Consider the following 13,661-nt stretch of genomic DNA (forward strand, 5'->3'; position numbering starts at 1 on the left):
TCCCCTTCTGTTTAATATCCAGCCCAGCTATGCTATGCTACGCCACTCCTCAGTCACCAACCCCTTCTGTTTAATATCCATCCCAGCTATGCTAGCTATGCTATGCTACGCCACTCAGGTATCGTCCCCTTCTGTTTAATATCCAGGCCAGCTATGCTACACCACTCCTCATCCCCTTGTGTTTAATATCCAGCCCAGCTATGCTAGCTATGCTATGCTACACCACTTCTTTTCCAGAAATGTCAGACGGTTACACGGCCACATACAGAGGAATGCAAAGAATGAAAAGATAGGAACCCAGCGGTTCGGTTCAGCATTAAGGTGATCTATTCTAAAGGACACAGCTCAATACATGAGCAGGAGTGCAGCGCCAAGGAAGACCTATCAATTATCCCCTCAGGACATCAATATGGCCCTTCCAACCACCCATATGATCAATACTCCACTGGGTGCAGAGGAATAAAAGCCAGCTTCAATGAAATGAAGACTAGGAGAGGGAACGGCTCTAAGGATGTCAGAAGCAGCAGCCCAGTATGCACGGTACATAATAACTCACTCTTGAAGCTCGACATCAGCTTCATTCCATTCAATTCTAAATTGAAATAGATCCCCAGACTACTCACATTAAATAGATTTAAACTGAGGCTAATAAAAGGGCGAGTCTGAGTTAAAAAAAATATTTGGTATGGAAAAATGAAATAAACAAGCCAGCCTTAAGGCGGCTGCTTGGTTCAGCGTTGGGGTTAATTGTTGCAAAATTTACTCAGTGCAGTTCATGCTCCCAAAGGTTGCGCGTGTTGTCATGAGCCTGCCATTTGCTTGGCAGATAGAAAGCTGTTTCCCTAACAGAAAGTCTGAAGCTTGAAGTTCTTTTCAAACCTTTGCTTGGGTAGCACTGTTAAACTGAGCAGACATGCAGACTACATTTTAGTAATTTCATCACGTAACATTCGTTTTCTAAAAACAATCACATAGTATTGCATGTTTTACTGTGGTAGAAAATACGTTAGCTTAATGCTAACGTATATGGGGAATCCTATAGAGACTGCGCTAGGTATTAGCATCAATTAATTCACGTTAATGTTTTTGCAGGGCTCTCAAGTGTCACGCATTGAGCGTGACAGTCACTCATTTCGGTCTTTTGTCACGCACTCCCGCCACACATCGTATTTCTCACGCTGAAAGAAAAACCCTAGGCTATTTAATGATCCGCCGCGCGCAAACATGACCTGGTCGTGCTGCCCACACCATGGAGGAATCAAGCACGTCTCACCGAATCCCCTGCAGTTCTTCTGTAAGGTGCAACTTATCAGCCAATCAAAAAAAGAAATGGGCTACACAATAGCCAATCAGAAAAAAATGTATATTTTATACCTGGGTAAGATTCAATCCAGCAACCAATGAAAATAAAGTATCCTGGAATTGCGCGCGATTGATCTTGTATATGATCCAAAGTGATCCATGTCACCAGTTCACCCAAACACTAGACTGTCCTTTTTGCCTATGTTTGTGTTTACGACGTTTTTAGCAGGGACGTGCGGTCAGAGGAGGCAGAGCATATATTCATATTTCTCTACTAATCTGTATGGGTGTAATTTCTGCATCTTTCCGATTATTTCGAGCATTTTTATTATCAAAATCGCTGAATTTGCGCATTTCCAGTTCCAGAAAACAGGGACCACCGTAGTTATATTTTCCCTAGACAAAATGAAATGAGCCATATCATTGGTGGGAGGGCTACATACGCTAGCTTGTAACTATTAATATCTTATTTGACACGGTGTAAAAGTTCAATTAGCACACCGGTTGTACGTGTAGCTGTAGGCCTATAGCCTCTTAAAACTAAAGTCTGTTGAGTATTAAGCCGCATAACTTCTATTACTTTTAAAAAACGTTTAAAAGTAATAGTATTAGACAATAAACATAACTTTTTTTTTCAGTTCTGGTCAGATGACAATTTTTAAACCATAGGCATATATACATTTCTATTTTTTTTAAACAACTAGAGATCGGAATGACGTAATCACTTCCGATTTCTGTGCCTCACCAGCTACGAACCTCACGGCACGTCACTGGTTTGTATGCCTTTGTCTGTGATTTGTCTAATACAAGTACGCAAACTTTGCAAAATTAAATAAATATAGGTTTGTTTTGCTTTTTTAATAACCTTGTATTATGTCTTGTCCTGTCTTACTTACACCCCATGGCCTTAAAATCAAAGTCTTCTAAAACAAAATGCTTTTCAGTTATTTTTGTCTTTTTCCACAGGTCTACAGAGTGACATTAAGATATTTAACACAATGCCACAATGAATGACCTCAGCATCAGAGATGTCTCACCTCATGACTGGCACCTATCTTCCTGCATAGTTACTGAGATAAAGACAACACAAAGTGACACAACGTCTACGGGTGGGGTGGTATAACGTGACTGAAAGCAATTCATTTTGATTGAGCCCTTTCTTTGTTCCAGCAAAGAATTTCTGGAACAAAGAAAGGGCTCAATCAAAATAGACTAGAATCTAGTCGGACCAGTGAGATAAGTTCCAACGTTCCAAAAACCCTACTGGCTTCCAGCACACGTACCAGCCTTTTATTTAGTGTATTATTATGTTCTTGGCTCAAGTTCAAAAATGTGTTTTGATTACGTGTTTCAAGCCTGCCCTTAGGCGGGGATAAGCGATTTATTGCTAAAGTTTGTGTGGTGATGGTGTCTTGTATAGGATCCAAAGTGATCCATGTCACCAGTTCACTCTAACACTAGACTGCCTTTTTTGCCTATGTTTGTGTTTATGACGTTTGTATGCTATTGTCTGTGATTTGTATAATACAAGTACGCAAGTACGGGGCGCTCGGAGGGGGTCTTGCCTGGGGCGTAATTCCTTGTAGAACCGCCACTGAGTAAGTCGTCTCACAAATTCACAATGGTTTGACACAGGCAATAACAACTTGACTGCAGTTACAGAATATTTCCCAGATAATTAGTGTTTGTAGCCAACACAGTTTTAGGCTACAGCCTGCCTTTTCACTATAGCTTTGACTCTGAACTTCGTTAATAGGCTCTAATAAATTCGAGTAGGCCTATCAAAAATATATGTAGCCTATAATTCGAAGGAATATTAAGCAGCCTTTAATATTCATTTTTTTGTAAATGTGTTTGCTTGAACATTCTATTCAGATTCCGAGGCTTCTTAGCCTGGTGAAGTTGTGAGTAGCGAACTCATTAGGCATACTAGCATGTTATGAATATCCTGGCCATGGATGCATTAATCATTGCATCCGTCTTTCAAAGATGTCAGTTAAAAAAACAAATGAGCATACTGGCGTTCTATCTGCCGCCAAGAGAACTCCTGTGCCCATCAAGGTGTGCTGGATGTGACAAGGTACATAGGCAGTAGGTTAAGTGGCATCAGGCCAAACAGCAGGCACTGAAGTCAACCAACACAGTCAAAAACGTTTACTTGCCATTGACTGCAGAGATGAGTGTACAATAGGTCAAGGTACATTTAAATGCACAAGGTTGACTGCAATGTACAAAAATACAATTTTTCCCAATTAATACGTCTAATTCTATGACTATGAATATATAAGGGACGTACGACTGGGGGGGGGGCGTGGCGGGCGGAATGCGGAATGCGGAATGGGAGCGGGTCGGGGGCTTGACGGGGGGATACGTCACTTTTGCCTGTCTTCAAAACTTGAGAGCACTGGTTTTTGTATGAGCCAGACATTTGCTCTGCAGATAGATAACATGTTCCCTAACAGAAAGTCTGAAGCTTGAATTTCTTTTCAAACCTTTACTTGGGAAGCACTGTAAAACTGAGTAGACATGCAGAATATTTTAGTAACCTCATCTCGTAACATTTGTTGATAGAATGCAGGCTGCGAGGCTCGCGTAAGACCTTACGTAAAAAATGACGCAAGTCTAGAAAAAGGGGCCGACGCACGCAAGACGTGAAAAGTCGCGCAAGGGTCGCGCAAGGGGCTTGCGCGGCCTCTTGCGCTTGTGCTTGCGCTTGCGCTTGCGCTTACGTCCCCGAGCATAAATCAGCCTTTAGACACATGAGAAATGGACCATCCCATATCCAGCTAGTTATGAATCCCCCACTGCAGACATAGACTAAACCACTGAAGTGTCCTGATAACTAAAACCAATGGAAGAAATAACAAAACATAAACGGCTAAGATGCTAATTTGTTACAACAACTCTGGGCCCCAGACAAAACCACCTATGACCTCATATCCTATTGATAGAATTCTGAGAGTAAACTGCAACTTATTTTCAGATTTGACCCCCTAACTCAGATAGTTACCAGTAAAGGCCGAATTATGCTCTGTTTTAGACGTAACGCGTAAGCACGTCATTTACACAAGGAACTTGTTTTAGACAAGTTTTGATTTAAGGTTCGTTTTAGACGCAGAGTCGTGTTGCAAGGCTTGTGAGCCGTGTTGCGTGTTGCAAAGCAAATTGACGCCAGAACTGTAGATTTTTTTTTGAGTTAAGTAAGCCTATTTATTGCAGCAGGACAAAGGAAAAAAACTTACCGGAGCATGAAAGTGTAGTGGGCGAAAGGCTTGATGAATAGGCTACATGTGTTACACAAAGTACAAACAGGGCTCTCAAGTTTTGAAGACAGGCAAGAGTGACATATTGCCGAGCTCACCCGCCGATAGTATGCTCAATTGCTTTTTACCTGACATCTTTGAAAGACAGATGCAATGAATAATGCATCCATGTCCAGGATATTTATAACATGCTAGTATGCCTAATGAGCTCGCGATTCACAACTTCACAAGGCGTGAAGAAGCCTCGGAATCTGAATAGAATGTTCGAGCAAACACATTTACAAAAAAGAATGCCCATAACATAATTTAATATTAAGGGCTGCCAAATATTCGTTCGAATAACAGGCTACATATATTTTGTATAGGCTATTAACGAAGTTCGGAGTCAAAGCTATGGTGAAAAGGCAGGCTGTAGCTCAAAACTCTGTTGGTTTGAAACACTCATTAAAAGTTGATGCTCGTTATCTTGGAAATATTCTCTAACTGCAGTCAAGTTGTCATTGCTTGTGTCAAACTATTGTGAATTTGTTGTTACATTAAAACAGGAGACAACTTACTATTTGTAGAGATTGATGCTCGGAGCTCCAGTGGTTTCCTCTAAGGTGAACGAAAGGTGAATCGGAGATCAGACGCGCGCAATTCCAAGATGCTTTATTTTCATTGGTTGTTGGATTAAATCTTACCCAGATACAGAAGATACGCTTTTTCTGATTGGCTATTGTGTAGCCCTTTTTTTTTTTTGATTGGCTGATAAGTGGCACCTCACGGCAGAACTCCACGGGATTCGGGGAGACGTGCGTGATTCCTTTATGGTGAGGGCAGCGCAGCCAGGTCATGTTTACGCGATGCGGCCGGCACATATAATAAATATACTAGAGGTTTTTTTCTCAGTGTGAGAAATACGATGTGTGGCGGGAGTGCGTGACTTAAGACCTAAATGAGTGATTGTCACGCTCAATGCGTGACACTTGAGAGCCCTGTACAAATGTTGGCAATTCAGTACCAGTTTAAAGAGGATTTGTAAAGGAGTTCATGTCTTCGGACCTCTTCTGTTATGTTTGTTCCTAATCCATAAGAAAAGGCTTGTGAGACGGTCTGCAGGGTATTCATGATTTAAAAAAATGTCTGGGTCTAAAAAAGACTGTATGCTATTAACCCGGAAACGTGAGACTCTGTGTGAAAGGCTGTGGTAGCCGGCCAATCACAGCCTTTGCGAGCTGTGTAGGGCCGTAGTGTTTTAGTCGCATAGTCAGGAATTTTGGGCGACGCACTTAAGCACGTAAGGGGGGGTATTTTACCGCGCAAGGGGGGGTTGTGTATCTTACGTGCTTACGCGTTACGTCTAAAACAGAGCGGCCATAATTCGGCCATAACTCTCTGACTGCAAGCGTTACATGTTCAGCCACAGTGGCCACATCCACGGCTGTCTGCAGGCCCGCAGGCTCACCTTGTCGGCCAGGATGGCGAGAGTCCTCTCCAGGCCGTTGGAGGAGCGCTCCTTAGCAGCGCGGGACAGGCGCTCAGTGTAGTAGCTGACCTGCGTCTTCAGGGTGTTGATGTGGGCGATGATCTCTTTGGCACGGACGATGTCCTGAGGGATGTAGACTATGGACTGCGAGCTGGACACTGAGCTGCTGCAGGGAGCCAGAGAGAAACTGGAGTTAAAGGGTAAATAGAAACACACGAACGCACACTCCAATATTCACACCTATAACCACACCAGCTCACACACCAAAGTTGACTTACACACAAATACAAACCACAGACTTTTAAGGCCAGCACCCACCAGGTGCATGACATGGCTATCAAAAAGTTTTGCACTCATCAATGCACATATCAATGCACTCATCAACAAACTTATCAATGCACTCATCAATGCACTCATCAATTAACTCATCAATGAACTTATCAATGCACTCATCAATGCACTCATCAATGAACTTATCAATGCACTCATCAATGCACTCATCAATTAACTTATCAATGAACTTATCAATGCACTCATCAATTAACTCATCAATGCACTCATCAATGAACTTATCAATGCCTACTTGCAGTGCCTGACAGTCATCAGAATGCATCAGCTGATCAGTGTAACCCATCATTGCATCTGCACGGTTGTAAGAGGACTGATTTACTGTGAACTACTTAATAATTACTTGAGAGACCAATGTCACATTCCTTTGAGTAGATTAAATATATTATTAAATCCATGGCCGTTATAACATAAAAAATAGCAGTTCTTTAAAAAACAAACAAACAAAAGAATAAATAGCACATTACAATACAAAATTATGACATTACAATACAAAGCTGTACACTATTTAGGCTGACTGCATGCAACACCCCTTTCTGTGAGAGATCCTACAGTAACCCTATTCAGCATGTTCCTCCCCCATCTGACATCGGCACTGACGCTGGGTTCTGAGAAGCTCTCAGAGACACTGTACTTCACCAAGAGTGGGTGTTGGCCTTTCATGTGGTACACCAATGTGCAATATGCACACGAACACACACACACACACACACACACACACACACACACACACACACACACACACACACACACACACACACACACACACACACACACACACACACACACACAATACTTCACACATGTACACAAACACACACTCTCTCTCTCAGTTAACATAGCTCTCTGTCTTGCCAGCACACACCCAAACACACAGTAGCACAAACAGATGTATCCACACACTCTCTCTGTCTCACACCCCCACACACACAAACACAAACAAGCAGACAGACAGCGCTGGATGGTGTGTTGCAGTGAACACAGGAACACTCTCTGTGAGCGGGCGGGCGGTGTGTTTACATAACTCCCTATGGCGTTTGACATCCACAGCATCCCTCCTCCAGGCTATTCCCGCTCCCTCATCCAGCCCACGGTGAGGAGGCCCGTGGCCCTGCACCACATCACATCAACATGACTCACAGGCATGCCGGCATACTGCACACTCCTCTTTAACCTCATGATTCAAAGCGGCAGCTCTCAAGTTGATGCGAAATGGTATCCCGATGTGCAGACATTGTATGCATTTATACATAGAAGTGTGTTTGTGTGTGTGTGTGTGTGTGTGTGTGCGTTTGAGTGTGTGTGTGTGTGTGTGTGTGTGTGTGTGCGTTTGAGTATGTGTGTGTGTGTGTGCGTTTGAGTATGTGTGTGTGTGTGTGTGTGTGTGTGTGTGTGTGTGTGTGTGTGTGTGTGTGTGTGCGTTTGAGTATGTGTGTGTGTGTGTGCGTTTGAGTATGTGTGTGTGTGTGTGTGTGTGTGTGTGTGTGTGTGTGTGTGTGTGTGTGTGTGTATGTGTGAGTGTGAGTATGTGTGAGTATGTGTCATGTCATGTGTTTGTGTAGGAGAATCAGTAAGACTACTCCGGCCCCTATTCAGCCTCCAGGACCAAACTCTAGTCCTTGTCTCCTATTAACTGTGAGCACTGATCTAGACTGAGTGTGTGTGTGTGTGTGTGTGTGTGTGTGTGTGCGTTTGAGTATGTGTGTGTGTGTGTGTGTGTGTGTGTGTGTGTGTGTGTGTGTCCTTGTCTCCTATTAACTGTGAGCACTGATCTAGACTTAGCCCTGAAGGATGACAACAATATGGCAACAAGCCACAGTGCCTTTTCACTTCTTCTTTTTCCTTCTAGCTCCAGATTAGGAGATCCCCACTGAAATCAGCAGATGGGGTGTTCAAGATAGAGAGTGTGGCTGAAACTGGCTCTGGGTCCCACACACAGATGGGGTGTTCAAGGTAGAGAGTGTGGCTGAAACTGGCTCTGGGACCCACACACAGATGGGGTGTTCAAGATAGAGAGTGTGGCTGAAACTGGCTCTGGGACCCACACACAGATGGGGTGTTCAAGATAGAGAGTGTGGCTGAAACTGGCTCTGGGACGAGCACACAGATGGGGATGCAGGATAGACACACAGTGGTAGTCGTGAGACTGTAACTATTTCACTCAGCACTGCCGACAAATCAGAGAGTTGAAATCAATCCACAACACGTGCGGGTTATCCCAGGGCTGAAAGAACAGACCCGTTTCTAATGAGACAGGAAAACAAGTAGAGACACGAGTGCACGGAGTGGAGCACAGAGACACTGATTCTTCCACAAAATGATGTGAAAAGGTTCATAAACACAGTGTGATTTAATGCACATGTGTTAACACATACATTTACAGATACAGACATGGACATGGACAAGCAGCTTGTGTGTGTGACAGGTAGAATCAGATGGAGGATGGCAACACCCTCTCATGCAGACGGAAACGGTGGGGGGAAATAACAACCAAAGAAAAGCATTCGGGTACAAATGAACTCACCATTCCTCCTCATAAATGCTGACCAGAAAACACAAAAGCCAGAAAAAACAATAATGCACCTTAAATAATCAATGAATAAATAGATCATAAAAATATGATGCACTTAAGCAACTAAGTGCAGCCATAAGCCAGCATGTAAGCACTGAATGGATGAACGGAAGCCTTGGATTAAGAAATTAAACAAATAAAAACATGCAAAACCACAATGCTGATTGGCATTGCTCCTGCATATCTGGTGACAGAGCTGGCAAATAAAATGGAGTGTGACTGTGTAAGGTGTTGAACGATTACACGCTTCTTTTGGCAGACATAAGCTAATAGTGCCATCATTGAAACAGCATTGCAATCAAAGTTTGACTGCCCACATGATAACCAGCGTATTGACACACAAACCACTTAAATTGCTAGCAGGCCCCTATCATGTCCACAGAAAGACTGGCACTAACATCCTATGCCTAAACCGATAAATGACTTAAGACGCTAAATTGCTTAAGATGCTATATGACTTAAGTTTAGACAACTTTAAAAACAGCATGTACCACTTAGCTTCACACTGTATGGAGCTATGGCGACTACAGCCAGCAAGCACTGTATAAGCGCGTGTGTCATGTCATGTTAAGTCAAATCTGAACCTGAGGTCAGATTCCATGAGTTGAACAGCATAATAACAGCTGAAAGAACATGGGGGATGCAGATCCTGGATCAGCTGTTAGAGGCAAACAGGAGCTGCAGAGCCAGGCTGGCATATGCAGGCGTCCAGTGGTACTCACATTTTCTTGGCCTCCTCAAACTTCTGGATGAGTTTCCTCAGGCCGCTGTTCTTGAACCCCTGGCAGTGGGCTGCAGGGGCGCCAATCGTCACCACATCATACGTATGGTCTGGGGGGGACACAGTTTAGTGTCAGTTTAGATGAGAGGAGGAGATAGAGAGAGGGAGAGAGAGAGAGAGAGGGAGAAGGAGAGTGAGAGAGAGGGAGAGAAGGAGAGAGAGAGAGAGAGTGAGAGAAAGGGAGAGAGAGAAAGAAAGAGATAGAGTGAGTGAGAGAGAGAGAGATAGAGAGAGAGGGAGAGAGAGAGAGAGAAAGAGAGAGAGAGAGGGAGAAGGAGAGAGAGAGAGAGACATACCTACATACATGCATGGCCTAATATAGGTCATTGTTTCTTGAGGGGAGTTGGGACAAGGAGGGGAGCGCTGAGCAAAAGCCCTAATATGGATCTCAGAGCCCAGGGGCTCTCTGCCAGAAACACTGTTTCCACCTTTTACAGGGTCAGGGAGAGAAGACTACATATAACTGTTCAGCCTGCAGCAATGTGTCACACACACACACACACACACACACACACACACACACCGAGGGGGAGAGGGAGAGAGAGAGAGAGAGATGTATATGCGTGGAAGAGAGACCGTCCACCTAAACCTGTTTATACCCTGTTCTTTTTTAAAGGTTAGGAGATGAAGGGCAGAGTAGGAGGAGTTTGACCATGAGTGAAATCTTACCAAAGCCAGACTCATCCTGCACTCTCATTCGCTGCACATGGAGGTTGGTGGGCAGGAACTCCAGCTTCCTCTCTGCTTTAAGGTTGCTGGCCTTGAATGAGGGACCTGGAAGACACAGCCACAGGTGAGGGGTGGGGATATGTGTGATTGACAGCACACTGAGAACCTTTAAATCACTCTTGAGCCTCGGCTCCCAAACTGGGGTGCGCAAAGTGGTTCAGGGGGTACGTGCCTACGCGGGGTGATCATTTTTATGGGTTTTTTAAAGTGAAAAAGCCCATTACGTTTTCAAACTGAGCTATAAATAGACATTAAATCCAAAATAGTCTGAATAGCCAAGTCGCATTGCCAAAAATACTCATTTATACCCATATTCAGCAAAATAATTACACTGCCAAAAATAGCTACAGGCATAGGTCCAACGTTTTTCCGCGAAAACGGAAAACAAACAGAATTCTTTTCAGACGGAAACCTCATTTTGTGCATCAAAATCGCCGAATTCCCCTGTATTTTGCCCTGCAAGGCTGTAGTTCTTTCAAATTAACACTAACAACAACGATCGCAATGATGAACAAACATTAATTAAAAAACAAGCTGGAGATTTGATGTCTGAAGCGGTACGGGACTGCAAAAAGTTTGGGAACCACTGCTCTAGAGGGTACAACTCTTTCCTGGAATGAAGTGGCTCGGAGTGGCTTGTTCTGCCAGCATCCAGTGCACTTTGCCAAGATGGACAGTGTTCAGTGTCCTAGGAGCTTGTTAGCTGGTATTCAAACCACAGGTTTGTGACCATCGAGCTGTGGGCAAGCCGTCACAGAGATAGCTGAATTGGACTATGATTGGTGTTCAACACTAGGGGGTTGAGGAGAGGGTAAGTTACATTAGTGGGTGGCTGCTCCATACCTTTGTAGCTGTGTAAGTTGTTGAGAGTGTCTTGGTAGGTCAGGATGATGGTCTGATATTGAGTGACTATCTGCCTCCGTAGGCTCTCCCAGCATGGAGACAGCTCCCCTAACTCTTCAAGCTCGCACACTCTGTGGAAAAATACAGACAAAGGCTCATAAAGCTGTCACTGTATTCTTCATGAAATAAAATCATGTTGATTTAGTTTAGCAAATGCAGTGTTTGCAGAGGTACAGTATTTAAATTCATGCTTTGTCCAACCCAATGCATAACATCCAGCATCTTACAGAAGACTCAAATTTCACGTATGTGAGAGAACCTTCTTCGTCTCTGGAGGCAATACGGGATGCCACCGGTGTACAGTTGAGTGCTAGACTCTCACCTGGAAGTGTCCTCTTCCAGCAGGAGTTTGACGAACTGGCGCGGGACGTTCAGAGACAGCACGCTCTCAGCCATCTGCTCCAGGATGCGCAGGTGGTTGCCGTCCGTGGTGGGGAAGCGGTACATACGGGACATGGTGCCTCCAAACGCTGACCAGAGACATCACATGACCAGAGACGTCACATGACCAGAGACGTCACATGACCAGAGACGTCACATGACCAGAGACGTCACATGACCAGAGACGTCACATGACCAGAGACATCACATGACCAGAGACATCACATGACCAGAGACAACACATGACCAGAGACAACACATGACCAGAGACATCACATGACCAGAGACAACACATGACCAGAGACATCACATGACCAGCGACATCACATGACCAGAGACATCACATGACCAGCGACATCACATGACCAGCGACATCACATGACCAGAGACGTCACATGACCAGAGACATCACATGTGCATGTCAACATCTTGGGATTGGGGACATGCCCTTTTCAAATATCTCATCTACTTAAGTACTGATCATAGTCATAGATAAACCATAGATTAATAATAGAATAAACATGGTTATAACTTGGTATATGCCTGGTGTTTTTCATAGAAAAAGCATTTGAATGAACATCACTCTAGCTTAAGCTAGTACCTCCTCAGAACAAGTCACAATAACCCAACAGGATCACATACTGAGGCAAGATCATCTAAAAGTGGCATTGTGTTGAGCAGATGTAGAGCATTACATTATGTGGGTGGCATTACTCATTTCTCATGCATAGTGGATAGCGACAGCCATTCACTGTGAACCTAGAGTGCTTGTGAACATAATTCAGTCCACTCAAGTGCACTGCAGAGAAGGGTGTAGCAGTGGGCAGGCAAGAGGAGAGAAGGGAGGGGGGTGTGGTGGTGTGGCTGGCCAACACCACTGCCCCCAACTCTACTTTCCCAACTAGAAGAAGCCAACAGGAGTCTTCTATGAACTCTTTACCTGATCGGAGGAATATGTCTTTGCACAACGATGCATATTTGGCTCTGACTCCCAAAGACTCTGTCAAGCTCTCATCCACAGGGAGAACCGTCTATGGCGACATAAGAAAGCACACAAATCCACATGAACACATATTACTTCTTTACATCTTCAGTCAAAGCAGTGTTCTGTGTCCCGTTATTAGGAGAACTCCTCTCCTTACCTTTCTTTTGCATTGAGGATGAACTTATACTGTATATATTTCACTAATCTACTGGTGTCAGAAGTGGGATTGGGTGAACAATGATTAAAGCTTTCTAGTGAAAAGCACAGCGTGATTTCCTCCTTTTTCTAATTCACTTGACGATGGGGAAGCTCACCCTGCCATTGATGGTGTCTGGTAAGCCTGAGACTGGATTCCTCTGATCCCGGCGCTCCTCCATCTGCCAAGCGATGAGGGTGATGTTGCCCACGCACGCGTTCTCCGCTGACCTGGGAACAGGCAGGGGCAACATCACTGACACAGTCCATAATTAAAAGGTGCAAAGGTCATCTGAATCAAAGCTGAACCATTGGGAAAACTTCACAGAGAACCCACAGTCCTCACAAAGAGTACATGTTAGACATTATGCATTTAAATCCATAAATGAGAGGCCCAGCTTCTGGGAGAGTAAGATATAATAAAAAAAAAAATGTTTTTACCTCAGCGTCAAGTGTAATCTGTGGTCCTTATCCTGTAGGAGTTCTTTAACAGCAAACAGCGCTGAGCCCAATAAATACATCTGAGGCAGGAGAGACACAGGAAGGGAGGGAGGAGGGTGAAAAACAAGTTATTAAATAGTTAGCATGAATGCTAGCCCTGACACGTGGCACAAGACTCCTGTGCAATGAAACGGATGACTTTTTCAGTTGACAATTTCTTTTCAGTTGTATTGTAAACAGCTGCTGTGGAGAATTGTGCAGAATGTCTCAGGTAATAAAAACTCATTATGACA

The 13,661-nt window shown here is 44.1% G+C and overlaps 1 protein-coding gene across 6 annotated transcripts in view; it reads right to left on the reverse strand.

The window, feature by feature from the left end:
- The window catches only part of LOC308362443 (inositol polyphosphate-4-phosphatase type I A-like), a 50,327-nt gene that overhangs the window by 18,385 nt on the left and 18,281 nt on the right, over window positions 1–13,661 (reverse strand). For 4 of the 6 annotated variants that reach the window (XM_080835079.1, XM_080835081.1, XM_080835078.1 and 1 more), the window contains exons 6-14: window positions 13,369–13,448; window positions 13,047–13,158; window positions 12,688–12,778; window positions 11,689–11,836; window positions 11,307–11,437; window positions 10,404–10,508; window positions 9,676–9,784; window positions 8,906–8,923; window positions 6,013–6,199 (exon numbers count right to left, since the gene is read on the reverse strand). In XM_080835079.1, the coding sequence (XP_080691205.1) occupies window positions 6,013–6,199; window positions 8,906–8,923; window positions 9,676–9,784; window positions 10,404–10,508; window positions 11,307–11,437; window positions 11,689–11,836; window positions 12,688–12,778; window positions 13,047–13,158; window positions 13,369–13,448 (981 nt within the window). The remainder of the gene's footprint in view (window positions 1–6,012; window positions 6,200–8,905; window positions 8,924–9,675; window positions 9,785–10,403; window positions 10,509–11,306; window positions 11,438–11,688; window positions 11,837–12,687; window positions 12,779–13,046; window positions 13,159–13,368; window positions 13,449–13,661) is intronic. The other 2 variants (XM_080835082.1, XM_080835080.1) reach the window with 1 other exon arrangement.

The sequence above is a fragment of the Sprattus sprattus genome (assembly GCF_963457725.1).
Source record: "Sprattus sprattus genome assembly, chromosome: 3".
In the NCBI taxonomy this organism is placed as follows: domain Eukaryota; kingdom Metazoa; phylum Chordata; class Actinopteri; order Clupeiformes; family Clupeidae; genus Sprattus; species Sprattus sprattus.